The sequence below is a fragment of the Neophocaena asiaeorientalis genome, unplaced genomic scaffold, assembly GCF_003031525.2.
Source record: "Neophocaena asiaeorientalis asiaeorientalis breed wild unplaced genomic scaffold, Neophocaena_asiaeorientalis_V1.1 scaffold30, whole genome shotgun sequence".
Lineage (NCBI taxonomy): Eukaryota > Metazoa > Chordata > Mammalia > Artiodactyla > Phocoenidae > Neophocaena > Neophocaena asiaeorientalis.
In genome coordinates, this window is record NW_020174923.1 from 13964846 (window position 1) to 13978146 (window position 13301).

A 13301-nucleotide genomic window follows, 5' to 3' on the forward strand; every position below is an offset into this window, starting at 1 on the left:
GTAAGTCAGACAGAAAAACAAATACTATATGATATCACTTATATGTGGAAGCTAAAAAATAAAACAAACTAGTGAATATAACAAAAAGGAAACAAACACACAGATGTAGAGAACAAACTAGTGGTTACCAGTGGGGAGGGGGCAAGACAGGGAAGGGGTTAAGAGGTACAAACTATTATGTATAAAATAAGATACAAAGATATATTGTACAACACAGGGAATATAGCCAATACTTTATAATAACTATAAATGGAATATAAAAATTTACAAGTTGTGAATCACTATGCTGTACACCTGTAACATATAATATTGTACATCAACTATATCTCAATTTTAAAAAAGGTTTAAGAACAAAATACTGTGTTGTATATTTGAAAGTTGCTAATAGAGTAGATCTTAAAAGTTCTCATCACAAGAAAAAAGTTTGTAATTTTTTTGGTAACGAATATTAACTAGACATACTGTGGTAATCATTTTGCAATACATACTACTGAAGAATCATATTGTACATCTGTATAAGTAATATAATGTTATATGTCAATTATATTGCAATAAAAAAGATTTATAGTCCTGGAATTAAAGCCTAAATTAGATGTCTAAGAATGTATATGATGACATTTATCTGATGAATTAAATCCAAATATAAAAGGAAGCTACCATATGACATCAAACCCAAACACCTTAGCCTGGCTTTTCTCTCAACCATTCCTTTTTTTTTTTGCGGTACATGGGCCTCTCACTGTTGTGACCTCTCCTGTTGCAGAGCACAGACTCCGGACGCACAGGCTCAGCACCCATGGCTCATGAGCCCAGCCGCTCCGCGGCATGTGGGATCTTCCCGGACTGGGACACGAACCCGTGTCCCCTGTGTCGGCAGGCAGACTCTCAACCACTGCGCCACCAGGGAAGCCCTCTCAACCATTTCTTTTTTTCCTTTTAATTGCATTATAATCTGAAGTTAAAATCTGAAAATAATAATTCACTTTTAATAGATATAACCTTTCTACATGGCACTTGCTATCACAGAACACCATTTCTAAAATCACCATCCCTTTCATCTGACTCTCTACCTTGAAGAAACATTCTTGCATTACCTACACTTGACTGGTCATTCTGCTACTTTGCCCATCCCAGTGGCGAGTAAATGTCTTTGGCTTACTGTCTGACCTCCCAGACATAGGTTTTTCGAACACAATTCCTTGGAATGGTGTGTCTATTCCTTGGAATTAGAGTGTTAATGCTGAAAGGGATTTCAAAGATGGTTTAGTTTAATTCTCTAATTTCACACTTGAAGAAACAGAGGCTCAGAAAAGATAAGGGGCTTGTCCAAAGTCACACAGCCAGTAGCAGAGTCTGGAAGAGAATACAGGCCACTTGATTCCCATAATTTAATGTACTTAATTCTACTCTAGCATTCCTGTTCTTCCATTAAAAAAAAAATACTTATTGTGGGCCTAATGTTTTGCTAATTTTTGGAATACTAAGACGAATATGAATAATTTTATTAGACATTTCACTTATTTGTCTTATTTATTGACTGCCTCCACAAGTAGAATATATGTTCTATAAGGGAAGGGATTTGTGTCTGTGTCTCTTCTGTTTACTACTGTATCACCACTGCCTGGCAAAGGGAAGGCATTAAATAAGTATTTGCTGAATGAATATGAGGTCGCTACTGTCCCTGGAACTCACAGTTTACATAATAATCAAGGTGAGAAGACCACAATGTAGGAATACAGAGCCTCAGAGGTTGGGCTTTGTATAGAGTGAGTTTGCCAGAAAGAGAAAGGAAGAGCATTCCAACAAAAGAAACTATATGATGTTGGAAGTTCCCTGGTGGCCTAGTGGTTAGGATTCTGGGCTTTCACTGCCGTGGCCCAGGTTCAATCCCTGGTCGGGAAACTGAGATCCTGCAAGCTGCGTGGCACAGCCAAAAAAAGAAAAGAAAAAAGAAACTATATGATGCCAAGAGAAAAGCAAGACAACCAAGATGGGCAGAACAGGAAGTGGGATGGCTGGAGGAGGGCAAGGTAAGAGTCTCAAAACAGGCCTGAGAGATATTCAGGTTTACTGTGTATAAGCAGGGACTGTTGGAAATATGGCCTGAAGCCTGGGAGAAAAACTGCCACTGGATGTACACACTTGGTTGACACCATGAAAAAAGTGAGTCACCCAGCTCAGGAAACTATACTTAGGTGGTATTCTGAGTGTGACCAAACTGTTAAGCTGCATCCAGAATTTTCTTCCTAGGGTATCAAGTCCCACATATTACATGACAAACTTGCATCTACCTATTTGCCCATGCGCCTAGGCCTCCCAATTGACTCATTCTGGACAACTGTTCATATACAGTAGGTAATGGCAGTATTCTGGAATTTCAATTTTGATGTCCAGTTAGGGCTCTCTCTATTCTTCTCAACTTTTAAACACTTCTAAGTATAACTATTTACATTTTCACAGTTTTATGTTGAATAACAATAACTGATATGTGAAGTTTAACTACTCACCATTACTTCTTAGAGAAAAGGTGTGTGCTGTGTCTCCAAGTCTAATTATTTCACCAGTGGCTTCTGCTTCATCTCCACCCCAAGAGGGGCCCAATGCCTCAGATGATGAGGAGCACCTGAAAGAGTTTCCTCACTTACTGATGGCCTGGCCTGACCACAAAGGGCCCTTTCTGTGAGGACCCCAAGAGCTGCTTCAAGTAGCCTGCCTATGGATGTTCAGATTCGTCATTGTTATGTGCAGAAAACAGGAGACTTTTCCTTCTGCTGCTTAACTGTTTTAACTGATACACGTATGGTGGGAAAAGCTGTGTATAAAGTGTCAAGGGTTAAATGTATAGGCGAATATACATAGAGAACAATAAATACTGGTTACTTTAGAGGTGTGGAAGTGAAGGGAATCTAGGTAGGATATTAATTTTGTATTAAACATCCTTTAATTGTTGCACTTTTGTTATTTTTAATCTAATAATGAAAAATAAAGTCAAAAAATTTATTTCCTGATGGTCTCCTTTAAGACACATTTTCTACAACATACTATATTTAAACAAGAAGGCTTTGCCTGTGCTTTTCAAACCATGACAAACTCCATAAAAAAACTGATAATTGGATACTTAAAAGGAAAATCATAGCAGCATGTTCAACCTCTACTTAGCAGAAGTACAATCAAACCTGCAACAACATTACATTTTGCCTATGAAAACAGCAATTTTATAACTCTGGTATTGGTCGATGATACTGGTTGATGAGGGTGCAGTAACCCAGTACTTTTATACTGCTGGTGGGTATTTAAATAGTCACAGCCTTTTGGGAAAGTAATTTGGCAACTTTTAATAGCCTTATGTCATTCATAGTCTTCCACTCGGAATGTAGCTTAAATATATGAGTGGAAGCAGAGTAGAGAAAGAATAAACAGAAGTATGTATCACATTAAAAAATAATAATTTGAAAAAAGGAATAACTACCTCCACTTCAGAGGCGTGGTTTAGTCAATTATGATGCACCCATATGCATGATATGTTATACAGTGATTAAAATTGATTGTAAAGAGTTTATCAAGTTAGGAAAAGACTTGATGTGTTAAACTATAAAATGCAGGAAACAAAATTATACAGACAATACGACTAAATCCCCAAAAGAAAAAACAGTAAAGAAGGCTAAATTACAACAAAATGTTAACAAGCAGTTACTTAGTTCTGAATGATACAGTTCATCTTTTTTCTTTTTTTGCTTCTTTTTTATTCCTCTGTACTTTCCAAGTTTTCAGCAAGGAACATGAATTACTTTGATGATTAAGGGAAATGTTTTAAATTAAGTAGGTGGCTAATGCTGAGAATTAAGTATTATATATAGCTCGAGGTTCTTAAAACTCCCTCAGGGAGGTTTAAAACATGAGAAGTTAGTAAATTTTCACATCAGCTTTGTTTTTTTGCTGCCATTCTGGTATATTGTGTACAATTTTAATTCTTAGTAGAAGGAAAAGCATAACTTGTTTTGCTTAAATTCACACACATTGAGTGCTACCTCTCAAAAGAAACTCTTTTCCATGATGATCTGGATTCTTTAGTACTTTCTCGCTCTTCCAAAGGGTCTCCTCGATGGGATTCTTTAGAACGCTGTCCAGTTTCACCTGTTTAGAACAGATAAAAGCAATACCAAAAACCCAAGTTAATACAACTGTTTCTCTACAGGGGATGGGTAGAGGTAAGGACAGTAAAATACCCTCAACCCCTTCCTGGTACACTGGGCTCTTGTGAAAGTGAAGTGAGAACCAAATCATTACTTGCAATGAGCACGCAAGTGTTGCTTTAAAAGCAGGGTCTACAGTTGTATTAGCAATGTTCTATTTTTTAAGCCAGGTGGTAGGTTCATTTAGTATTCTTTACACCTCTCTATCTGTGAGTTAGAGATATCTGAGGCAAGGTGACTAGGATGTGGCTTCAGAAAAACATGACTATGTCAGCCTACCTCAAGCTCCAAGACAATCATGCCCTAGCCTAAGATAAGAGTGAGACCACATCAAGGTGTGGATGAAATTTTCCTTAAGACTATCAACCTTGGGACTTCCCTGGCGGTCTGGTGGTTAAGACTCTGTGCTTCCACTGTAGGGGCACGGGTTCAATCCCTGGTCGGGGAGCTAGGATCCCTCATGCCACACAGCACACCCAAAAAAAAAAAAAAAAAAAAAAAAAGACTCTCAACCTGTTTTCTACCCCAACATACTTAAGAAATACACTTTCACAGTGGCAGTAACTCACTAGGGAAGTGATTTCAGGAGGTATGTGGGTGAAACCTCCTACTTCAGATATACCCGTCTGGATATTCCCATCCCACTTCTAAAGATTTCCTATTTCAACAACCACCTTCACTTTTTTCTGTTTCTATATTCACCAAGCAACATTTTAACAACATTAGTCAATATTCATTGTATATTTACTCTGGGCTAGGCTCAATGCTAACTTACTTATGCATATCTATTAACCTTCACTACAATCATGAAAAAATTTCAGAAGAGAAAACAGGCTTAGACTGCTTCAGTCCTACAGTGAGGGATGAAACTTAGTGAGTCATACAGTGAGTGGCAGCATTAAGCCCATAGTCTGCCTTCAAATCCCTTGATCTTCAGCGGTAAATGATAATGCTAGCTCAGAAGAAACTGCTCTGTACCTGACCTGACTAGTGATAATACAGATTTATTTCCCATTATTAATTGGCACGTTGAAGATTCTGATCAGCTCTAGGTAATACTGCTATATAAACTTGGACCTGCAAAGGTGAGAATCAGACTTCAGAAAACATTCTCCAACTACAGTACTATCACATAGGGAGGCCCCATCTGAGCAAACTCCCTTCTAGCAGCACTAAGCTTATCATATCCTACTGATCTCCCCTGGGAAGATCCCCCGCTCAGCATTTCATTATTACCAGCCTCATTTCTGTCCTCCTCTCCATTCCCACTGCCTATCATCCCTCCCCTACACGCGATCAAGTACTACATCATAAAGACTGCTGTCGTTAGAACATTTCAAATTAATTACTCTTTTAGGTAGTTTTCTTCCCCTTACTCTTGCTGCTAAAATGACTAAAAAGCCACAGAGCATCGAAATAGCTACTGGTAGCCTTGAATTAGGTGAGTTTTTCCATGTCATTCACTCCCTCCCAATTCTCCTACGATGTTTTTACTGTATGTATTTATGGCAGTCTCCCTGACTTGAGTATAGTTTTCTTTGAGAGCAATAAACATGGCATGCAGCTCTGAATCTTCCCAGACTACCTAGGCTGATATTTAACATATATTAAACACTCAAAACTCAAGTTTTTTGAAATAAAAAAAAGAAATGTACAGTGTGGTGTGCCTTTCAATCTTTCTTTCCTTCTAGGCCTTATCTCTATATGCTTTTAAGTCTTTTTCAGCAACAAGGATAAAAGGTAGAAAACTATCTCTAACTAAAGAATTTAAGATTAATTTCAGATGTTATATTCACAGCATAGGTCTCACCATCAACAATGTGAAAATTAGGAATGATGAGCCTGCCCCAATTTTTTGTCTTCATTTGTATTAGAATTTATACTAATTGCTATTACTGCTAAAAACTTGTTTTGGATAACTTTACAATAGTAAACCCATTCTAATATGGGTCATATATTATTCACTGTGTATTAATACATACAGTATTATTTACTGACCAATCTCAAACTGTTAAGACATAAAGTTCTTTGTTTTGTTTTTTTCCCCCAATGACAAATAACATTGCATGAAGACCTTCAAGCACCTTTCTTTGGTATTATTTTCTTAGGACAAATCCCTAGAAATGGGATTTATGGAGCCAAAGATTATGAATAGCACTTATTCCAGTTTAAATAACCATGACACCTTCGGAAAATAATACAGCAATAATGATCTTTATCATTAAAAAACATAATATCAAAATTTCATACAATTAACGGTTACGATTTGGAGAACTGAGTCACTTGACGAGTGAAATAAAAAATATTCACGCTGTCACAAACTGAAGTGTAGGTTGGAGACAGAAATGTACCAACCCTTCCTGCTGATGCCTCCCCAGTATCCAAATTTATAACAAAAATGGCAGTTCTGACATAGAACATTTTGGAGTAAGGAATTTCACGTAATAATAGGATAGTAAGCAATTTTAGTCAGATTTAGCTTTCTATTATAGATTAGCTTTAAAGTAACTTATAAGCAATATCCAAGTTAACGAAAGACATGATGGTAGCCTAGGATAGAGGTTTCAACCACTTGAAACAATGAGAACTGAAATTTAATTTATAATTAAATTTATCAGATATAGTGTACTAGTGATTCTAATTCCTATGGAGAGAAATAGGCAAAAAGATAAAAGACAAAGAGACATAACACAGAATATAAATCAAACCAAATTTTTTTCTTAAACTTACTTTTCTCGTGAGATGTTTCACTGATGTGTTCTGTAAGATACTCCAGTAACCCATCAAATATTTCTAGGAGATTCTTAATAGATTCTTTATCTCCTTTCACTATATTTTCTCCTGAACACAGAATACAGAGCTATTAAAAAAATTAACCAAGAAATTGAAAGCCTCATAATTTTGAAATGGACATACCACTGTGAAAATATTGTTCACGATACAAGGATTATAAATTAATCCAGGAGAAAAAATATTATAAATATTAAAAACATTAATTTCCTGATGCTTGATTATATCTGAAGAAAAAGGGGTAGTCTTGAATAGTATGGTTGATAATTCATTGGCATAGTCCTTCATTTATCAAGAAGCAAAATAAGTGGACTTCATCCTCTAAGTTTTATACTGAAGTATAAATAAAGCAACTAAGCTGAACTTTATTAGGTTGGTAAAAAAAATTGCAGGAGGGAACACTTTCAGATAGTGGTTTGTTCTGAAAACAATAGCAGTAGAGTAATATAAAACACACAAAATACTTGGGATACTCTCATCAGGAATTCCTAATTTTTGAAATTTGTTAACTCCTATCCACTTTGTATAGATTATGCCATTTTTTGATTAAAAGCTGACCATGGGGCTTCCCTGGTGGCACAGTGGTTGAGAGTCCGCCTGCTGATGCAGGGGACGCGGGTTCATGCCCTGGTCTGGGAGGATCCCACAGGCTGCGGAGCAGCTGAGCCCATGAGCCATGGCTGCTGGGCCTGCGCGTCCGGAGCCTGTGCTCCGTAACGGAAGAGGCCGCACCAGTGAGAGGCCCGCGTACCCCAAAAAATAAAAAATAAATAAATAAATAAAACTGACCATGGGTCCCTGCATATAAAACCACTTTTAATCTCACCTCACCCCCAACCTCTCCAGCCTTACCTCCCACTATACCCGCTTTATACCTAAAACTAATCTTTAAACAGTCCCTAGCACAGTATCTGGCCTATAATAGATTTTTAATAAATGTTAAGTTGAAATGTTAACAAAACATGGACTGGCAAAAGCATGGAAACTTGACATGTTTAATGTCACCTAAAATGGACTCCAATCAACATCAGGTATGGATGGAACTTAACTGCTGAGACACCTGGGTTGTCCTTTGCGAGATCAGAGCTGGCATGAATTCAAACAAGTATGGGAGAGGCAGAGTTGGAATTTGATATTTGAGATCATCTAGCCATTCATAACTTCAGTCATGATGCAAAACAAACCTAAACCAGAAATTTGATGTTTTACAACACTCTAGTAAAGATAATCAATGTTTGAGAGTTTTTTTGTTTAAAACGGCTGAACAGAAATCTTGTTTTTAAGCCCTATGTTTTCTGGCTTAACAAGATACACAAGCATACCCCAAGGACATACCCAAGACTTCTGGTTTCTAGGATGGGGAGCATACTCTGCCAACCCAGCAACTAAGACTGCCCGCCAGAATGCAGTGCTTCATGATGTAGGAGAAACTGCTTTATTTTTCTTTTCTTTAATAAATTTACTTATTTTTGGCTGTATTGGGTCTTCATTGCTGCACGCAGGCTTTCTCTAGTTGCAGCGAGCAGGGGCTACTCTTCATTGTGGTGCACGGGCTTCTTATTGCGGTGGCTTCTCTTGTTGCAGAGCCCGGGCTCTAGGTGGGTGGGCTTCAGTAGTTGTGGTGCGCAGGCTTCAGTAGTTGTGGCTTGCAGGCTCTAGAGCACAGGCTCAGTAGTTGTGGCACACGGGCTTAGCTGCTCTGTGGCATGTGGGATCCTCCCGGACCAGGGATCGAACCTGTGTCCCCTGCATCGGCAGGTGGATTCTTAACCACTGCGCCACCAGGGAAGTCCCAGAGAAACTGCTTTAAACAGCACAGAAGGAGTAAAAAGCTGCCTTGCAGTCTACTGGAGGAGGTAAGCAGTTTCGCAACTTTCCATGGGGATGGGGTGGGTATGAGTTGTCAGGGGCAGCTCTGCATCAAAAAGTTCTATAAGCAGACACAACCGTGGTGTACAGTATGTTTATTTAGTAAACACAAATACCAGAAATTACTCTACTCGGGTGATAAAGCCATTCCAAATTTCAAAAGAACAGGGAAATCCCAGGGTTATCCCTCAAAATGAATTTTCTCCAAACTAGTTTACCACATTCATTCACCTAGAACTGCACTAAAAAACTTAAGACAGAGTATTTTTGTAAAAATCTGTTCTTATTGATGTATCAAAATAAGAGATGTAAGTGACCTATCCTTATTAACATATACCTCTTTTAACGACTGTCAAAGAATAAAACAGTATAAACCTTTGCTTAGTGACTTAAGTATAGTTTCAAGTCCCCAAGATTCCCTCTGTTCATTAGCTTGTAATAATTTACTGAACTAATCCTCATTTTCTATTTACCAAAAATAGGGATTTACAAATGTATTTGGTATGTCTGGCTTTTGAATACAAGCACGTACACTTTTTTGGAAAAAGTCTGAAAAACAATTTATGGTTTTATTTATTTTGAACAGGTAATACATTCACATGGTTCAAAATTCAAAAAGTTCAGAAGGTATAAAATGAAAAGCCTCATCCCACCCTTGTCCTGCAGCCCTGTAGTTCCTGTTATTGGAGGTAATCAGTATTACAGGTTTTTTGCATATGCTTCTAGAGAGTCCTTTGGCATTCAATCACCTGCATGTATTTCCCCCCACCTTTGTTTTTACAAACAGTAGCATACTCTGCACATTAGCATTATAACCACAACACGTTTTCCTCATACAGCATATATTAGAGATCATTCCACTAATATGGAACGTTGTATACAGAGCATCATCAATCATTTCACAGCTGCAGAGTAGTTCCCTATATGGAGCTACAATAATTTATTTAACCTGTCCCTATTAACGGACATTTAGGTGTTTCTAATTCTTAGCAACTACAAACAAGGAGACTGAGAGCTTTAAAGTAACAACAACAAAACACACCTCAAACTACCAGCTAGGATTCTTGTATCTTAGACCTATCCCAAACTCAGTGTATGACTCCTGGAAAAGCTCGTAAGGATGGTTGTCTTAACTATACCAGTGAATAGTCTTGGCTCAGTCTTGCTGTTTGGTCTATTTCACAAGCTTACTCATTTGGTTAAACAATATCTAGAATGCTACAAAACAAATTATTTTAGTAAAACGCAAAATTATCTGATGGTTAAGTATATACCAACCTGTTATGTGAGACAAGCTGACCTGCAGATAATCCAAAGCCAATGAATCAATTACTGCTTGTACATTGTGAGCTTCATCCTCTTGACTCCTGGGAATAGCTATGAGGTCTGTGGGAAAAAAACTACATAATTTTGCATCTATGAGAGTCCAAGTTTTCATCTACCTGTCTCTGACCAGGCCTCTGAGCTCTGCCCAAACAGAGCAAGCTATAACATACAGATAAACAGAGCCTGAATTCCACAAAGTAGAATCTTTAGTGGCTGAATATTTGATTGAATATGGCTGAATATTTATTCAACCAACATATATATAAACATGCTCTATAATAAGCACTGTGTTAAAGAAAGCTAAAAAGGTCCCTGAATTCAAGGAGATGCTAATACTCTAATAAGGGAGAAAATACAAGGGACACTTTAACCTATAGCCATAGGCAGGTGTGAAGGAGGGGTTTGTGTATGTCCTGTTAAAGCAGCCTATTGGGAATTACTGGTATAAAGGTTTATAAGATCAGCATAATGCAGAAAGATTTTAACAACTTAAATTTGGAGTTTCTCCTCTGGTACTGAGGAAGATGAATGTCTTGGGGAAGGATGAAAAAAGTATTCTAAAAGACTGGTCTAATAACTACCTGCCTCTGAACCCTAAAGAGAGTTGAGACTAGTATCAAAGATACCAGCTGGAGGCCATCCCATTATTCCAGAAAGCGATGAGGGCACTGACTCATGGTAATGGAGGGAAGAGAGACTTCACAGAACTTTAGTGCTTAATGGTTATAAACTAGATAAAGATACAGAGGCAGCAGAGCAATCTATGGATAAGAACTCTGAGATATTTAACCAGGAACAAAGTGCAAACAACAATTCTTATCCGTAACATTGGTTAAATACCAGGATTCAACAAGCTTCCAAATTCCACTCGATTTTAGAACTATGAAGGTACATTTACAGAAAAGGTGTGACTTTCACAGGGCATTATGAATGATTAAACAGTTGATGACCAAGGCAGTCATTACAGGTGGGTCTCCTAAGGTATTCATTAAGGCAATGAATGCTATTATTTAAATAGAAATAAGATGTACGCAAAGAGAAAACTCAAGATTTTATATATACTATAGGATCTAACTAGAAAACCCTAGAAACTTATGGCCTAAGATATAGACACTATTACTCCCACTTTTAAGTACCCTTACCTGGTACCTTTTCTCCCAAAATAGACTGATAAAGAGCAATAAAAACATCAGCATCACAGTCTTCTAGTTCTCGAATCCTCAGGTGTATATGACATTGCAAAAGAAGATTATTGGCAATGGTTACCCACTCTGTTGGGAAAGGAAGGGAAAAGATCAGCCTTAACTAGTACTAGAAAAAATCATATACGTTCATTTAAACCCCCCTCCCCACAAAAACAGACACTGAATTCTATAGAAAATAAAGAATTTGTTAGAGAACTTCAAAGACCCTCCTAGTCATGATTTTTGAAAAGATGTATTTAATTTCTTGAGATGACTTCCAATGTAGTCAAAACTATGATGCAAATCCAATTTTCACTGTTGCAACCTAAAATCTTAAGTTACTTACCATAGTCCCCATTTTACAAGCCATACGTAGATCTTTTCATTTAAAACACATTTACAAATAAACAGGAATATTATGTTTTATATAAGACAGATTGTGAATAATAATTTGAGGTTACTAGAAACCAATTAATGGATGTTGCTTCAAATTCCCCATAGCATTAGTCATGTTTCTACCCAATTATCTTGTTCAAGGTGGAACGTCTCTGATGCCAAACAGGTGGGGATTAACTTAGGCTGTTAAGAACTGGAGTAATGACACCAACATTACTGCATCTGTTCTATTTTTAATTATATTTGATGTATATGAAAGAAAATTTGAGAAATACATAAAAACGTCTCTAAATTCAGAGCTAGCACATTACCAATAGTGTCGAAGTTTCATGTGTATCACCCCTTTATTGTTGGGATTAGCAAAATTATTTCAAGGGTTTCTCGACCAAAGGTAATTTAGCAAGCTTAAAACACTTATTCCCTCAAATAACTGGCGAGTAAGGGGGAAATTCTTTTCCGTATGCGTCATCTTCAGTATGTCTAGAAATAAATGTGTGTATGTGTAAGAGTGACTTCAAGGCACATTATCTCCCTCTCCCCATGCCCATTATTCACAGCTGACCAAAGAATGACAACTGGTTTGAACGCTGTCTTGGAGAAATGAAAGCGTCCTAGACAACCAAATCAATTCGCTTTACAAAAGCGGCGCTGGATAAAGCCGGTTAACTCTAGAAAGCACTGAAGAGAAAAGTCTACCACTATTCTACTTTGGGAGGAGCATCAACAGATATTTACAGTGCCAGTCCTCAGAAGTTCAAAACAGATGCAGATATGGCCTCAGTCCCCACAATGCAGGAGCAGAGGGCACATTCCCCAGAGAAATCGCTGTCCGGGGAAGGGCACTTTCTGACAGCCCGTTTTGCAGCCAGGACGCGGGCGTGCTGCGGACCTCGCCCCTAAATCAGGCTCGACCGCTTCAAAGGAGCCGGGGAGCGGGGCTGACAGACCCTATCCCGAAAACCCGCCGACTACGACGGGGTGTGTCTGTCACGAGCCCCACCGGCAGCCCAGACCTGCCCGAGGCCTCAAGATGGGCAGGGGCGTTCGGGGACTTCGACTGCACGGCTTCAGTCCACACACAACCGGGGCTCAAGGCCGAGACTCACCAGCCTCTGAGCCAGCCATGTCGCGGAGGCAGGTCGCCGCCGGACTCCCAGCCGGGCGCGCGCGGGACGGTGTCCTAGGAGGGCCTCACGGCGCAAACCCAGCGGTGACAGAAAGGAGAATCTAACGAAAGTGCCGCGAAGGAAGGGTGGAAGAGGGAGGGACGTTAAAACGGCTTCTCGCTGCTGATTGGTCACCAAAGGAGCACTTCCTTTCGCAGCACGTGCCGAGGCGGCGGTTTGCGGGCTCTAGAAACTATTCTCCACCGGCCAGTTCCCGCTAAGAGGTTCTCGGGTGGGTGGGTTTGACAGCCCAGGTCACCCAGCAGTCCAGGCCGATCTCCCGGGGCCATTAGCACAGCACTTCCGGTGAGCTATTCCGTCTTGTACTCCTCCGCCAAAGCCAACTGGGGAAGTAGTGCGGCCCGCTCACCCGGTGG

The 13301-nt window shown here is 39.0% G+C and overlaps 1 protein-coding gene across 6 annotated transcripts in view; it reads right to left on the bottom strand.

Annotated features, from left to right (window-relative positions):
- The window catches only part of CEP95 (centrosomal protein 95), a 57785-nt gene extending 44566 nt beyond the window's left edge, over positions 1–13219 (bottom strand). For 3 of the 6 annotated variants that reach the window (XM_024760529.1, XM_024760528.1, XM_024760527.1), the window contains exons 1-6: positions 12865–13218; positions 11321–11449; positions 10131–10238; positions 6924–7034; positions 4029–4134; positions 2508–2623 (exon numbers count right to left, since the gene is read on the bottom strand). In XM_024760529.1, coding sequence (XP_024616297.1) covers positions 2508–2623; positions 4029–4134; positions 6924–7034; positions 10131–10238; positions 11321–11449; positions 12865–12883 — 589 coding nt within the window. In that variant the 5' untranslated portion in view covers positions 12884–13218. Of the gene's footprint in view, positions 1–2507; positions 2624–4028; positions 4135–6923; positions 7054–10130; positions 10239–11320; positions 11450–12864 lie in introns of those variants that run through there. The other 3 variants (XM_024760530.1, XM_024760532.1, XM_024760531.1) reach the window with 3 other exon arrangements.
- Positions 13220–13301: the final 82 nt, after the last annotated feature.